Source organism: Triturus cristatus, chromosome 1_2, assembly GCF_964204655.1.
Source record: "Triturus cristatus chromosome 1_2, aTriCri1.1, whole genome shotgun sequence".
Classification (NCBI taxonomy): Eukaryota; Metazoa; Chordata; class Amphibia; order Caudata; family Salamandridae; genus Triturus; species Triturus cristatus.
This window is the reverse complement of record NC_140580.1, coordinates 1060169132-1060185163: the sequence shown is the minus strand read 5'-3', so window position 1 is coordinate 1060185163 and position 16032 is coordinate 1060169132. Positions and strand designations below refer to the sequence as shown.

The 16032-nt window shown below is 48.4% G+C and overlaps 1 protein-coding gene across 7 annotated transcripts in view; it reads right to left on the bottom strand.

Annotated features, from left to right (window-relative positions):
- The window catches only part of BRD3 (bromodomain containing 3), a 336658-nt gene that overhangs the window by 75985 nt on the left and 244641 nt on the right, over positions 1-16032 (bottom strand). For all 7 annotated transcript variants that reach the window (XM_085612657.1, XM_085612615.1, XM_085612646.1 and 4 more), the window contains exon 11: positions 12573-12871. In XM_085612657.1, coding sequence (XP_085468783.1) covers positions 12573-12871 — 299 coding nt within the window. The remainder of the gene's footprint in view (positions 1-12572; positions 12872-16032) is intronic.

Sequence of the window (16032 nt, the reverse complement as noted above, 5' to 3'; positions counted from 1 at the left end):
TGAGTACCATACTGGTACCAACAACCCTACCCAGACAGTTGGTAGTGAATCACACTAAACTGATTACATAATTGAAGATGGCCAGGATGCAGCAAAGTATCTGTTGGAGGTTGGCGTGAAGGTAATCTAGGACTGTGGGCAAGATATCAGTCACCATGACCCACGGCACATGCGAGAAATGCTCCAGGAGGCAACTCGAGTTTAAGGACTCGAGGGAAAGACTAGCACATGAGAACATTTGCTTTTCATTTGCTGGTGTTTGAACTCCCGGTCTGGCAAGGTGGTCGGTAACACATTTGGGTTAAATCTACTGGAGAAGGCCTGAACCACGAGGATCTCTGGTGCTGCTAAAGGATAGATGGCACCCCCTGTCTCCTGGCTATTTGGCGATGACAGGAGGGCAGATGTTAGCTCTTCACAGATGCATAAAAGCAAGTCTGCTAAAGCCTCCTTAAAAGAGAGGAGTAGTTCTGAGGCAGTCTGCTCTGGCTACAGTACCTCTGTGAAATATTGTTTTTTACCTCCAATCAGGGGAACTGGAGGTTAAGCACTTCTGCTGTCCAACTTACCATGGCAAACTAGGGAGGCTCCGCCGTAGAAAGGTCAGGTGGAGAGATGAGGCCAGTGTCAGGCAGGGTGTAAAGCCCACTATCCTCTTGGAGGACTAGAAATAGGCTCTAGTCATCATATAGTTACAATGTGTCATCGCAGTCACCTTGGGACTTCAGGTCTGACTATCTGTAGTCCAATGAAAGCTTAACAGTCGGAGTGAGGTTCAAAAAGTGCAACTTCAAAAGAGGACATTTTGGACTTGCTTCAGAGTCATGGGGCCTTCCTTCTGTGGCGTTGCTGCCTGCATTAACATGCAAGGCAATTGTGCAGGTCTCGTCACTGTATTGGAGGTCAGAGCAGGCACTGGCACCGGAGTCGAGGAAGACCTTGGACAGGAGTGGAGAGGTGCAGTGGGCGTCAGGGAGAGACCTGCCTGCTTTAACCTGACTGGAGGTCTCCTGTTATGCATGGGGCCCAGAGGTGCACCAAAGGGACGGCGAAGGGTGCCAAATATCTGCAACACGTTTTCTTTGAATCTGATGCGGCATTGCAGATGCCCCCGTGAGCTCAGGCTAGATTGGGACTAGCGCTGGGGATCAGTTCCAAAGTGGAGAACTGAGACCTGGAGATAACCAGACATTTGCGCAACTTCTCTTGCCGAGTGGCAGGAAGAAGGGAGCCCTATTTTGCCTTTCTGTGTTTCTTTTTCAACATACTCCAAGACCTGGAAAGGGATGATGACCTCTCTCGGGAAAGGTCTTCAGGCTGAGAAATCTTTCGAGTACTCAACTTAAGAGTGAGACAAACGTTTCCTGTAGTGCTCAGTGACTTAGAGTTTGGCCTCACTGTCCCTTCAGGTTCAACTGATCACATTTGTCACATGATGTTGAGTCATGTAAGAAGTCCAGACAGCAGTGAGAGACCTTTTGACAATCAATCATTGTCATCTGCTTGTGGCAATCATTGAATGTTTAAAACCTGCCAGTTTAGTGGGAGAAATGTCCCTTTTACATTGGTACCTGGAATAAGAGCTATCGGGTGACAAAGGAACCAATGTCAATTCACAGAGGTGATGGTTATATTGTGGCCCCAGCATGGAGCTGCTCTTCACCAAATACCAGAAATTGCTGAGAAAAAAACTAAAGATTCAGTCTAGCGACTTGGGTAATTAACAAGGCGAGGAAACTGCAGCTAGGAGAAGGCTCTGAACTAATAATGTCTCTTGCCAATCTATAACATTAGTAAATGCCTTTGCGGGTTGGTAGATGGAAATTCGAATACTGCAAAAGCGCGGCAGATCCAGTCATTCTAGTGCAGCAGAGGAAGCATCTGTTGAAACACCAACATCAAGAACCTTTCTCTTTTAATCCATTTCTTCACAGTCCTGAGTTCCAACATTTGGCAAAATTCTTGATTTCGGTCCTGGCTTTTAAGAAGTCATAATATTGTCTATGCCCATTTTCTTTGTGTTTTTTGGAACAGGTTAGATTGCTTTTTCTGTTTTTGCTTCAAGCAATATGTTTAAGGCCTGTACCCAATGTTTCGGCACCTTTGGTGAAACTTGAGATGAGCTGCTATTTTTTTCCATTCTGCACAGTATCTGGAACCCATTGTCTTTGACTGCCCTCTGACGAGCACCTAGAATGTCTCTGCATAACCAGGACTGGTATCGGGTGTAGGAAGCGGGGTTTCTGTTGCAGTAACCCTCCCTACTTCTTGCCAGACTACTGATGCACTTCGACTTGATGCGCCCTGGGTCCCTGCCATTCAGGTTCCCAGGGCCTGTGTTCTTTACCCAAACTGTACCTTGTACCCCCAATTGGCACCTCTCTGGCCACATGTCAGTCCCTTGTAAAAGGAACCATGGGCACTGTGGCCAGGGAAAGCCTCTATGGGCTGCAGCTCTTATTGTGCCACCCTTAGAGGCCATGTACCTTTACACACACACACACTGCCCTTGCAGGCTGCGTGTTTTGGTGCAGAACAAAGTGAAGAATCGACCTGGTACACATCTCTGTCAGAGTCCGAACCAAAAAGTCAGTGTAGTGAATGTGCAGTAAAGAAACCGTGTATGAATCTTAGGGATTGAGTATTCGCTGTATCACATTAGGATATGGGGACTTCCTTGGTTAAAACAAATATGGCTCCTGGTAAAATACCATGATAGGTTGGGCCTCCAAATTCTGAGTCAGCGTCTGAGGGACTGGTGAACAAGTTACTTAACTTCGGTAACAATTTATCTGTAAGAAACATAGGTTATTTATAGATTCCTTACCTTAGAATTACCCCAGGGGTCAGACTGGATCCGGAAAGTTTTTTTCGTCAGCAGTACCTCTGCGAGGTCGACTCCGCGCCCGTCGTTGGTGTCGTGGTCACCGGGATGATCTTGAGGTAGCTACTTAGACGTCGCCCTCGAGCACTGACGTCAGTTCTGTACACGCCTTTCTGTGCCAGAAACGCAGAGCCATGCAAGACACGGACCACTGATGCCCAAAACTAGGGCCCTGAAAGAATATCCTTAACCCTAAAAATCAGTATGCAGAATGGGGGGGGGGGGGGGGGGGGGGGGGGGGGAGAGGTCGGTAAGGTAAGGAATCTAAAACTAACGTGTTTCTTACAGATATATCGTTACTGAAGGTAAGTAACTTGTTCATCTGAAAGAAATAGTTAGTTATAGATTCCTTATCTTAGAATAGATACCCCAGCAATACCAATCTGGAGGGGGGTCTGCAAACCCACATCACTCCAGAAAGTCTTGGAGACCAGAACGGCCAAAGAAGCTGTCTCTCCGGACTTGGCTGTTGAGGCAGTAGTGTTTCGTAAATGTGTGCAACGATGCCCATGTAGCTGCCTGACCGATGTCATTCAGAGGGACTCTTCGTCCCAAAGCAGTAGTTGCTGCCGTCACCCTGGTGGAATGGGCACACAGCCCCACTGGAGGCTCCTTCGCCAGAGAATAACAGGTTTTGATACACAAAATTACGCATCTGGAGATAATCCACTTGTGTACGGCCCGACCTTTCTTGGCGCCCACGCAGCCAACAAAGAGCTGGTCATCCACCCGGAGCGGTTTAGTGCGATTCAGATAAATGGAAAGTGCCCGTTTTGGGTCCAGACGGTGGAGCCTCTGTAGCGATGGTCTGCCCGATGTGATAGGCAGTGACAACTTTGGGAATAAAGGATGGGCGAGTCCTGAGAACCACCTTGTCCGGATGTACAGACAGAAAAGGAGGCTTAGATGACAGAGCTTGGAGCTCACTCACTTTTCTGGCAGATGTGATGGCCACCAGGAATGCAGTCTTAAGAGTCAAAAGCCTCAAAGGACAGTTGTGAAGCGGCTCAAAGGGAGTGCACATTAAATAGGTTAAGACTAGATTCAAGTCTCACTGAGGCATAAAAAAAGGAATAGGAGTGAAGAGATGAGTCATGCCTTTTAGGAAACTATTTACAACCGGGGAATTGAAGAGAGAAGGCTAATCAGGAAGCCGAAGAAAGTCAGAGATGGCCGAAAGATATCCCTTGATAATGGCCAGAGCAGAGCCCTGCTGGTCCAAAGAGAGGAGCAACAATAGAACCTCATAAAGAGGGGCAGAAAGGGGATAAACAGCCTTTGCTGTGCACCATGCCACAAATTTGTTCCAACGGCAGGCATATACCGCCTTAGTGGAGGGACACCTGGCTGCCAAGATTACATCACAAACTTCAGGAGGCAAGTCAAAAGAAGTCAACTGCCGCCGCTCAATCTCCACACAAGGAGTTGGAGGCTGGACTGGTTCGGGTGGAGGACCGTCCACTTCTGCTGCGACAGGAGATCCTCCTGAAGAGGCAGTCGAATCAGAGGATCGATGGCCATGTTGAGCAGCTCGGGATACCAGACACTTCATGCCCAATCCGGAGCCACCAGGATGACTTGGGCCCGGACGCGCCTTATTTTCTTCAGCATTCTGGGCATAAGTGGTATAGGCGGAAAAGCGCACAACAGACCGCAACTCCACTCACGACGAAAAGAGTCACCGAGCGAGTGCAGCCTTGGAAATTCCAATGCGCAGAATAGCTGACATTGCACGTTCTCTTCGGTAGTGAATAGATCTAACCAAGGTTCTCCCCACGGCTGAAAGAGACGTTGCACCACGTCAGAGTGGAGACACCATTCGTTATCCATCATGCACCTCTGGCTGAGTTCGTCCGCCCTAGGCGTTCAGAGAACCTGCCAGGTGTTGAGCCACCAGAAATATTCCCTAAAGCTCCAGCCATGTCCAGAGGCGCAGGGCCTCCTGACATAGGGTCCACAACCCCACCTGCTCTGTTTGTTGCAGTACAACATGGCGGTGGTGTTGTCCGTGAACACCTGCACTACTCTTCCCCGGACAGAGAGAAGGAATTCTTTCATTGCAAGTCGTATCGCCCGAAGCTCCAAAAGGTTGATGTGGAGCTCGGACTCAGCCTGAGACCAGAGGCCTTTGATCTCCGCCTCTCCCATGTGGCCGCCCCATCCCAGAAGGGATGCGTCTGTCACCACTGTGTGATTTGGTTGGGAAAGGGAGAGGGATCTGCTGTTGACCCAATCCTGGTTCGTGAGCCTCCAATGCAGTAGATGTGCATTGCCCTCCGAGATCTGGAAGCAATCGGACAGATTCCTCTGATGCTGCGCCCACTGGAACTTCAGGTCCCACTGCAAAGCCTGCATATGCCATCTAGCATGATCGTTCAGCAGGATGCAGGCGGCCATGAGGCCCAGCGGCCTCAGGGTCATCCAGACCGAAACACGGGATAGAGGCTGAAAAATCTGAACCATATCCCGAATATTCCAGACTTGCTGCTTGGCAGGATAAACCCGAAACTGCATTGAGTGCAGAACCGCTCCGATGAAGAGGAGCTTCTGAGAGGGAATCAGGTGTGACTTCGGCATATTGATAGTGAACCCCAGCGAATGAGGAGGTCGGCCGTAGTCTGGAGGTGGGAGACGACATTCTGGGGCGACCCTGCCTTCAACAGTCAGTCGTCGAGATCGGGGAAGACTGGAACCCCTGATCTGCGCAGATGAGCTGCAACCACCGCCATCACTTTCATTAACACCCGAGGGGCGATGGTAAGGCCAAAGGGGAGCATGGTAAACCGAAAATGCACGTGGCCTACCATGAACCGCAGGTAACGCCGGCAGGACGGGAATGTGGAAATAAGCATCCTGCAAGTCCAACGCTACCAACCAGTCTCCAGGGCAGAGGGTAGACAAGACCTGAGCGAGCGTCTAAATCTTGAACTGCTCCTTCCGGAGGAAGCGGTTGACGTTCTAGATCCAAGATAGGATGCAGGCCCATGTCCTTCTTGGGCACCAGAAAGTAGTGAGAGTAACAACCACGACTTACTTCTGGGACAGGAACAGGCTTGATGGCTCCCTTGGCCAAAAGAGCTGTGACTTCCTGTTGGAGAAGGTCCAGATGATCCTCCGACAAATGGTGGTATTGGTAGGCATGGCTGGAGAGGTAGCCTTGAAGGGGAGGTAGTAGCCACTTCGGACTATCTGCAAAACCCACCTGTCCGACGTGATGGTGTGCCAGTGGGGGAGGCGATGGCGAATCCTGCCGCCCACTGACATTTGATGGGTCTGAAATGTCGGAATAGGAAGGCTTGGAGGCTGCTGCAGAGGAAGGGTTGGTGGACTGGCCTGCCCGCTGGCCCCCTGAGCCACGGCAGTGGTGCCCACGGCCCCACCTGCGCTAAGATTGGGAAACTTCCTGTGGCTCTGGGCAGGACGTAGTGGGGCACCCCTTCCGTAGCCACGAAAGGGGCGAAAAGCAGACTGCGCTGGGCAGGTGGAGAGGCCCAAGGACTTGGCAATAGGCCATTAGTCCTTGAAACGCTCTAGAGCGTTGTCCTCTTTGTCACCAAAAAGGCGACGGCCATCAAAAGGCATGTTCATGAGGGTATTCTTGACATCCTCCGAAAAGCCAGTCGATCTCATCCAGGCTTAGTGTCGAAGGGCTACCGACGTGGAAATCGACCTGCCTAGAGAGCCGGCGGTATGAGGCCCACAACGGATAGTAAACTTCGCCGCATCCCTCCCTGCGACAATAGCCTGGGAGAGCACTGTCCGGGCCTCCTCCGGACACTGAGGCAGCACCTGCCCAACCGTATCGCACACAGAGTGAGAATAACGTCCCAATAGACATGCAATGTTTACCGACCGCAGTACCAAGCTGGAGGAAGAGAAAATAGTCTTCCCAAGATGGTCCCGCTTCTTGGATTCCCTTTCCGGTGGAGCGGTATGGAATGCGCTCTTTGAAGTGGAGGCTTGGACAACCAAGCTCTCAGGGGTGGGGTGTTGGGAGAGGAAAGTGGGGTCACCCGGAGCCCAGACGTGTGTTGGACAATCATCCTATCCACAGGAGCCCCAGTGTTGGGCCTGGAAACGTTGCCCAAAAGGACGTCGTTAAGGGCCTCATTAAAAGGTATACCCCAGTTCCTCTCTCCAGTCCGGCTCAGAGTCGAGCTGGTCAGTCAGAGGGTCATCTGACCCATCCCAGTCCTCCTCATCCTCTGGGTGCCAATCTGGCTGAAATGGGACCCCAGGAGCGAACAGGGGCACAAAATCCCCTCTCGGCGCCGGATCTGGCTCTGGGTCCACATCAGGATGGAGACCGGGGTCGACGCCGGCCGGGGGCACCACTGGAGTCGGCTGCGGAAGCAGTGCCAGAGCAAGAGACGCCGGTGGAGGTGTAATAAGGTCAACCGGCGCCTATCCGGATCCAGGCCTGGCTCTAAGGGGGGCCTGTGGCACAAGGGCCGGAGCCACCAGCGGAGAAGGCCTAGGCCCCCCAACCAAGTCCGCGGGGCCAGAAGGCGCGCAGGCAGAGTAGGGCTGCCCCAAGATGGCGTGCTTCACCTCTTAAAACGTATGAAGCTGGACAGGCGTTGCTCCGGGTCCCGGGAAGGGAGGGAAACTCCAAGGCGACTCTGCGGGCTCAGCGCGCGGAGCCGTGGGAGGGGCACCGCCCGCATCCCTCGTCCCGTCAGCCGACCGATGGGAAGAAGTCGAAGAGTGAAGATGCTTCTTTGACTTCTTCTTGTGCTTCGACTTACCTGACCCAGAGTGCGAAGACTCAGAAGACTTGGACGAATGGTGAAGGCTCCGCGACCGGTCCCTCGGACTCCTTCGCGACCGGGACCTCCAACGGCGTGGAGCCGACTGCCGGCGCTCAAGAAGCTTTCGGAACCGCTCCTGCAAAGCCTTCGGATCCATGGACCGGTAGTCAGAGCACGACTTAGGGTAGTGTTCGCGCACCAGGCAAAAGAGGCACAAGCGGGGCAGATCCGTATAACCGGCATCAGTCGGGTACAGGAACCGCAAGCCTTGAAGCCGGGCATCCCTACGTGCACCAGGAGTCGTAGACTCAAAAAAGACGTTGACAAAAGTTGCTCAAAAAGTTCAGTCAAAAAATGACTGGAGGTACCGCTCTCGCCGGATCTGCGCCGGCTGGCACGGAAAAAGAAAGAACCGACTTTCAGCGCGCCAGGGCAGCCTCTAATTAGCTACTGCGATGTCATCCCGGTGACCACGACGCCAACGACGGACGCAGAGCCGACTGACGCCACCTTCCAATGCGCAGAGGTACTGCTGACGAAAAAACATTCCGGATCCAGTCTGATGCCTGGGGGTAATTCTCAGGTAAGGAATCTATAACTAACATGTTCCTTTCAGATTTCAGTACCTGACCTCAAGTCTGCAACAATGCTGGTGCTGACCCCAAGGAGGATTTAAGGAGCCCCAAAGTGTGCCAAAGATGTGTTACATGGCCTCTTGAAAGACTTCGACCAGCTGCTTTATCACGGACAGTCCGGGAAACTGGGGGTGAATCGGGATCGAAGACTCAGGCATAGCCTCGAGGCACGGCGATGTCCTTGCACCTTTTCTGGAGAACAGGAGTGACAGGAAGTCCTGCTTGGACATCCTATGTTTCTTCCTGGACTTACCCGAAGACTTTGACCATGAATGTGTTCTGCTGCGATAACTACTTCAATCAATCAATCAGGGGCTTGTACAGCGCGGCTACTCACCCGTGAGGGTCTCCAGACACTGGGGGCTTATGGTCGCACTGAGTAGAGCCATGTCTTGAGGTCCTTCTTGAATTGGGTCAGCGATGCATATTGCTTAAGGTGAAGGGTTAGGGTGTCCACGGTCTTGGCGGCGAGGTAGGAGAACAAACTTCCTCTAGTTCTGGTCTTGTGAATCCTGGGGACTGAGGCCAGGGCGAGTTAGGTGGAACGGAATTGTCTGGCGGGTACGTGGAATGTGAGGCAGTGGTTCAAGTATGCTGGTCCTTCGTCATGTAGGGCTTTGTATGCGCGAGTGAGGAGCTTGAAGGTGATTCTCTTGTTGACCGGGAGCTAGTGGAGTGGTTAGAGGTGCTGGGTGATGTGGCTGTGTCAGGGGATGTCTAGGACCAGTCTGGCTGCAGCGTTTAACATTCTGTAGTTTCTTGAGCTGTTTCTGGGTGACGTCGGCGTAGAGTGCGTTGCCGTGGTCGAGTCTGCTGGTGATGAGTGAAGGGATGACCAGCTTTCGGGATTCGGTGGGGATCTATCGGAATGTCTTTCGAAGCAGGCGGAGCGTATGGAAGCAGGCTGAGGAAACCGCGTTGATTTGTCAATTCATTATGAGGAATGATTCCATTATGAGGAAGAGGTTGCGTGCGTGGTCTGTTGGGATGGGGTGAAGGCATCTCAGAGCAGCTGGCCACCAGGAGCCATACCAGGCTGAAGTACTGAGTACTTCGGTCTTGTCTGGGTTGAGCTTGAGACAGCTATCTTTTATCCAGGTAGCAATGGCCTTCATTCCATTGTGGAAGTTGGTTCTGGTGGTTGTGGGTTTGTTGGTGAGGGAGAGGATCAGCTAGGTGTCGTTGGCGTAGAAGTCTATATTAAACCGTGGCTTCTGACGATGGCTGCGAGGAGGGCCATGTAGACATTTAAGAGTGTGGGGCTCAGGAAGGAACCATGGGGCACTCCACAACTGATGTTTGTGGGTTCTGAGAAGAACAATGGTAGTCTAACTCGCCGAGTCCGGCCAGTGAGGAAGGAGTGGATCCAGTCCAGTGCCTTGTCGCGGAGCCTCATGATTAAAGAATGGTGGGAGAGGGTGTTGAAGGTAGCAGAGAGGTCTAGTAGGATGAGGGCTGCAGTCTTGCCCCGGTCAAGGAAGGAGAGGATGTTGGGTAGGCGTGGAGTGCAGTCTTCGTGCGGTGGCTGCTTCAGAAGCCAGACTGGTGTCCAGGACTGCTTCGGGACTAGGAGCAGCACTGGATCCGAACTCTCAAATTAGACATTGAGTGAGACCTGTGTGGCGTCTTCAGGTGTTTTGCAAGGCAGCGCTTCATGTTCCTGGATAGATTTCGGATTCATCTGGGTGCGTCATTGTAGGCCTTGGAGTTGTGCGTCGAACTCAAGCACTAGAGGGACCCTTTGTGGTGATCTGTCACAGACATCTGTTTGAGGCAGTCTCTGCAAGGATTAAAACCTGTAGTTTTAGGGGTTGACATGTTCCCTTGAACACTGGAGAAATTTCAGGAAATAAATCTCTTTAATGAGTACAGAAAAGGAGGAGTGGAGCTCTGGATCCACATCTAAAGATGTATAAAGAAAAGGAACTGACATCAGAGAGCATCGGTGGCACTTATATGCGGCTCCACATGTCACTTCTGGAGCAGAAGTGAGTCGATGCGGAAGACTCATCTTGTCACCTATGTGTGCATGAGGCACTGCTTTTTGAGTTTTCCAGATACAGCCTGGCACCCAGAATTATTCACAAGGTGTGGAATCTGTAGTTAGAAGTACCCATAAGAAAGAAAATGACATACAGGTGATGATTTAAATTCAGATTGAATATATGTAAAGTGTGTTCCTGGACCAAGCACAGGCGGGAGAGACTATGCTATTTTAGCAGCGGAGAGCAGCCCATGAAGGAGAAGCACAGCTTCTAGAGGACCTGACAACATTGCCATTGTGGGGCCGGGAAAATACATAGTTATGTTTAGTGTACCAATCAGCAAAACACGGACCAAAAAATAAATAAAACTTAGATGACACTACATGTAAAGCATATGGACTTAAAAGCAACGCTTTAAATTTAAGGAAGGACACAAGAGAGTACATAAAGTACAGGGTAAAGCAAAGGCAACTGGCCTACACATATTCGAGACCAGAGAGACAGCTATGCTCTATGGGAAACGGGATAAATGCCGGTAAAAGCAAAACCATAACGAGCACTGACCACATCACACGCACAATTAACAGATGAAATAGTTCAGCAGCATGGATATGAAGGCAGTATGAAAATCAGGAAAAAGTGTTATTAGCTTATAAAAAGAAACTGGAAAAAAAGTCAAACTCTAAACCAGGTTTCTACAATGTGTAGCTGCTTGTAGCTGCGCAGCTACTCAATAATATCTCTCCTGGGTGCAGTCCAGCCTAATAAATAATAAGCTTCTACTTAGATGAATTAGATGAATTAATGTACGTGGACCAAAATTAATAAGAGTATTTGGGATTTCAATGCATGTGTATTTTCAGAACTCTTAGAGAAATGGTTAAATGAATTTCTAAAATATACTTAAAGGTGATATTTGAGCAATTCATGCAGCGTTGGATTTACTTATTACTGTTGTTACTACCGGACATTTCACCTAGGGCTGTTATGCATTACTTATATAGAGTTATTTAAACAATGACAAAGCATTTTCTACATTACTGCTGGCAACCATGCCTGATGAACTGAGGTAGTTACTGCTCATAATCTTGCATTTGGTGCTCAATAACGTAATCTAATCTGAAGTAATCACCATTACAACACTGATTCTCATTGGCTAGAAGTACCTATTTTACAGAAAAAGTTGGAGACCCCTGCATTAGGCCAAGAACAGTTGTCTAAAACTAAATGGATGAACATTTGTAATATTTGGTATTAAAGAATTTGTGTTGATCCTAATCTATCACTGGAAGCATAGATTGTTTTCTAGTACAAGTGTTAAAAAGCCGTTCAATGTTGAGCCTTGACAGCTACAGAAGATATTTCAACTACTGAATTGAATGAAACGGTTATGCAATGTTCTAGAAGTGTACTAACATCCGTTTATATGTCTTTATGATTGTTTCTCTTCTACTCACCATGCTTAACCAAAACCAAGTTCAACCTTAAAATTGAAAATCAAAGCACTTTCATATGACCGGATATGTATGAAACAAACATCAAAAAGGTCAACATAAAAATTCTGACTTGGTCCATTATTGCAATAAACGCTTTCTTCTTTAGGAGCCTTTCCCTTTAATAAGATGCAATACAACATTACATTTATACGCATGTGCAAAACACCAATAAAGAACATTTTAAGGAGGGTAGCTACTACACCAACCACTAGGCAGCTATAGAGTTTTTTTGGTGTAAAGATGCGCTCTATAAGAAAGAAAAAAAAGCTCACCATAGGGAAATACCCATATCTTATGTGTATTAACACATGGGTAAGCATACAATGTATACATTTAATTGCAAACAGACAAGTACAATTTGGAACAAAGGAATCTAACTAAGTGTTTCACTTGAAGCACAAACTAATCTCCCACTTCTAGAAAGATGGTAGAAAGGCACATTACAGCCAACTTTTAGTTGGTGTCCATAAAATGCCAAAACATTCTTAGGCAGTGCATATCTAACCAAATAATGTCCAGATGCCTTAGAAGAGGCAAAATCATGTATATGAATTAAACCAAGTCTATTGATTATGGTCCAAACAGAACGTGACCCTCATGTACACCGAAGTTTAATGATTCCTACGGAATACACTTTGTTTTGGATTGCATGCACAGTAATCCAGATCTTGTTTCAGGTAGCGGATTACATTTCAAGCTCCAATTCTTTATATTGCATGCACTCCACACCTGAAGTAGGTTTGTAATCACTGTAATCCTTCCCTTGAAGGCAGCCCACCAAACACAAAGTAACAGAAATAGATTAAGGTGTTTTCACTTACAACAGGGTTTTCTTTGTTTCTTCTGTAAACAAGATTTGACGTATCGCTCTAATTCTCTCAGCGTGGTGGGTTTCAAAGTTTCAAAATCTATTTCTATTTCATCTGGATTGGAGTCTCTGAGGGAAGGCTCTCGTGACTGTATAATGTGCACAACCCGGCCTAGTTTCTCTCCAGGTAGCCGATTGATGTCCAGGCTGAGCTGCCGTTTTTCATCATAGGTCATTGGCAAACCTTCCTCTTCTTCCTCAGAGTCAGCGGCAGTAGTAATCTGCTGTTTACCTCCTTTCTTGGCTGGCCTACTGGAGTGGGAAAGGCAACACGGTAAGTGACAACTTCAAATCCACCACAAACTAACAATTCAACAAAGTGACCGCGAGACATGGATATACGTTTTCAGGGCTCATGTAAAAAGACAAAATCTATGCATAGCAACATATCTTAATGAATAAAGGTGTACATTGATAGACAAACCGTGTGATGAGAATAAAGCCAGTACAACCTATGGGTGCAACCTCCCAGGATGGTAACAACCAAGACATGACAGCAAGCATATTTCCAAATTAAGCTTGGTACCAATTACATTTTTTGTAAACATTTTTTTAAGAGGACACTCCCCAATCCTATTCACCACTGTATCAAAAACAGAATGTGAATCATAAGGGGGAGGGAGACACTTGGGATGCAGAGATGCTCCATATTACACTTCACAGCACGCAAGGCAATGATGAGAAGTAACCTACTTGTAACAGCAACTTTGCTGCATGCTATTTAATACAAATACACAAACTAGCATTTTTCCTATTTAGTGTGGGATTTAAAATAGTGTATTGTTCTTTTCTAAACTACAAACCTAGTTGACAATAAGGACTGCCTATGACTTTGAAATAAAAGCACCTAATGCCCCATACTACAGGTGCCACCTGACTGCAAGCTTCCATCGGCATCCGTCACAGGCACAATATTTGACATAACAGTTACATATTTGTTTCCTGCCTACCTTTTCACCTTGTGGAATCTGAGTGGTTCACGTGAATCTATGAAATATTCATGCGACAAAAATGGAATATGCTACTTACCAGTATGCATCTGTTCTTGGCATGTAGAGCTGCAGAGTTGTACACTTAGCATAGATCGCCATCTGGTGTTGGGCCCGGATGTTTACAGTTTGTTTTTGTTCTTTGGACAGTCTTTGGAAGTCACGAGTTTGGTGACTCCTCCTTCGGTCCGTACTGCGCATGGGCTTCGGCTCCATCCTCAGATTGTTTTTCGCCAACAGGGAAATGATGGAGCGTAGTAATAACAGTGAGAAACCCATGTGTTGTTGTATCTAAATAAGATGGACTGGAACGGATACAGGTAGCCGGGGAGGCGGGTGGGCGTGTACAACTCTGCAGCTCTACATGCCAAGAACAGATGCATACTGGTAAGTAGCATATTCCGTTCGAGGCATATGAGCTGCAGATTGTACACTTAGCATAGATTATATAGCAGTACCCAACCTTAGCGGTGACCACCGGTATCCGTTGCAGTGGTTTGAAAAAGTGTCTTTAGTACAGCCTGGCCCACACTAGCTTGCTGCTTGGAATGCACATCTACACAGTAATGTTTTGTGAAGGTGTGCGGTGTTGACCATGTGGCTGCTTTGCAGATGTCATCTAAGGGTATGTTCCCTAGAAAAGCCATAGAAGCCCCTAACTTTCTAGTAGAGTGGGCTTTAGGTGGAACAGATAATGTTCTTTATGCCTTTTGATAGCAAATTTGTATACACTTTACAATCCACCTAGCTATCCCTGATTTAGAGATGGGGTTGCCTTTATGTGGTGGAGAGAAGGAAACGAACAATTGTTTAGTCTTCCTGAAGGGTTGCGTTCTTTGTATGTAGTACAGCAAAGCCATTTTAACATCGAGTGTGTGTAAGGCCCTCTCTGCAACAGATTGAGGTTGCGAGAAAAAGACAGGTAATTCCACCGATTGATTGAGATGGAAAGGGGAAATGACCTTGGGCAGAAACTTCGGATTTGTGCGAAGTATGACCTTGCTGTGGTGTATTTGTAGGAAGGGTTCCTGTATAGTGAACGCTTGTATTTCACCAACCCTTCTAAGGGAAGTGATAGCTACGAGGAAAGCTGTTTTCCAGGTGAGGAACTGTAGCTCACATTTATGCATTGGTTCAAAGGGTGGACCCATTAGCCGTGTAAGAACTACATTTAGATTCCATACAGGGGAAGGTGGTGCCCTGGGAGGAATTACTCGTTTAAGGCCTTCCATAAAGGCCTCAATAGCGGGCACTCTGAAGAGTGATAAATGCTGTCTGTTTTGTAGATAAGCAGCAATCGCTGCCAGGTGTAGGCGTATGGATGAATATGCCAGGTTACACCTGTGAAGATGGAGCAGATAGCATATGATGTGCTGCATGGATGCATCTAAAGGGTTGATTGTATTGTTACGGCAGTAAATTACAAATCTTTTCCACTTTGCGGCATAGCATGCTCTAGTGGTAGGACGTCTGGCTTCCATGATAATGTTCATACAATCAGGGGGAAGGTTAAGGTAACCAAATTCTAAGATTTCAGGAGCCAGATCGCAAGGTTGAGCTGAGCTGGGTCCGGGTGCCTGATTCTCCATGGTTCTGGGTTAGGAGGCATGGGGACAGGTGCAGTTTTTGATGTGGTACCACTGATAGTTGTAGTAGTGTGGTGTACCACGGTTGCCTGGCCCATGTTGGGGCTACCAGAATGAGAGAGAGGGAGTGCTGCTGTAGCTTCCTTACCACTAATGGAATTAGTGGGAGAGGTGGAAAGGCGTATGCAAATCTGCCTGACCAGTTCATCCATATCGCATTGCCTTTGGACAATGGGTGTGGGTATCTGGCGGCGAAGCTTGGGCATTTTTTGTTTTCGTGGGTGGCGAAGATGTCTATCTGAGGATGACCCCACATTTGGAAGAATGGGTGAAGAACTTGTGGATGCAGTTCCCATTCGTGTAGTTGTTGCGTTTGTCTGCTGAGCAGATCTGCCATGGTGTTTTGTACGCCTGGAACGTGCTGCGCCAGGAGAAAGATGTTTTGGGGAATTGCCCATCTCCATATGCTCTGGGCTAAGCGGGAGAGCTGGGGAGAGTGTCCCCCCCCCCCCCCCTGTTTTTGGATATAATACATTGCAGTCATGTTGTCTGTGCGAATGAGGACTGCTTTGCCCGAAATCTGTTTTTGAAAAGATTTTAGGGCTAGAAAGATCGCCAAGAGCTCCAGATGGTTGATGTGGAGCGATTTTTGCTGTGGCGTCCATAGACCTTGCATTGTGAGGTGTAAGAGGTGCGCTCCCCAGCCGGAGAGCGATGCGTCCGCTGTTAGAATCACCTGAGGAACCGGGTCCAGGAACGGCCGCCCTTTGGAAAGGTTTGTGGTGTTCCACCACTGCAGAGAGTGATGGGTGCGGCCGTCCACCAACACCAGATCCGT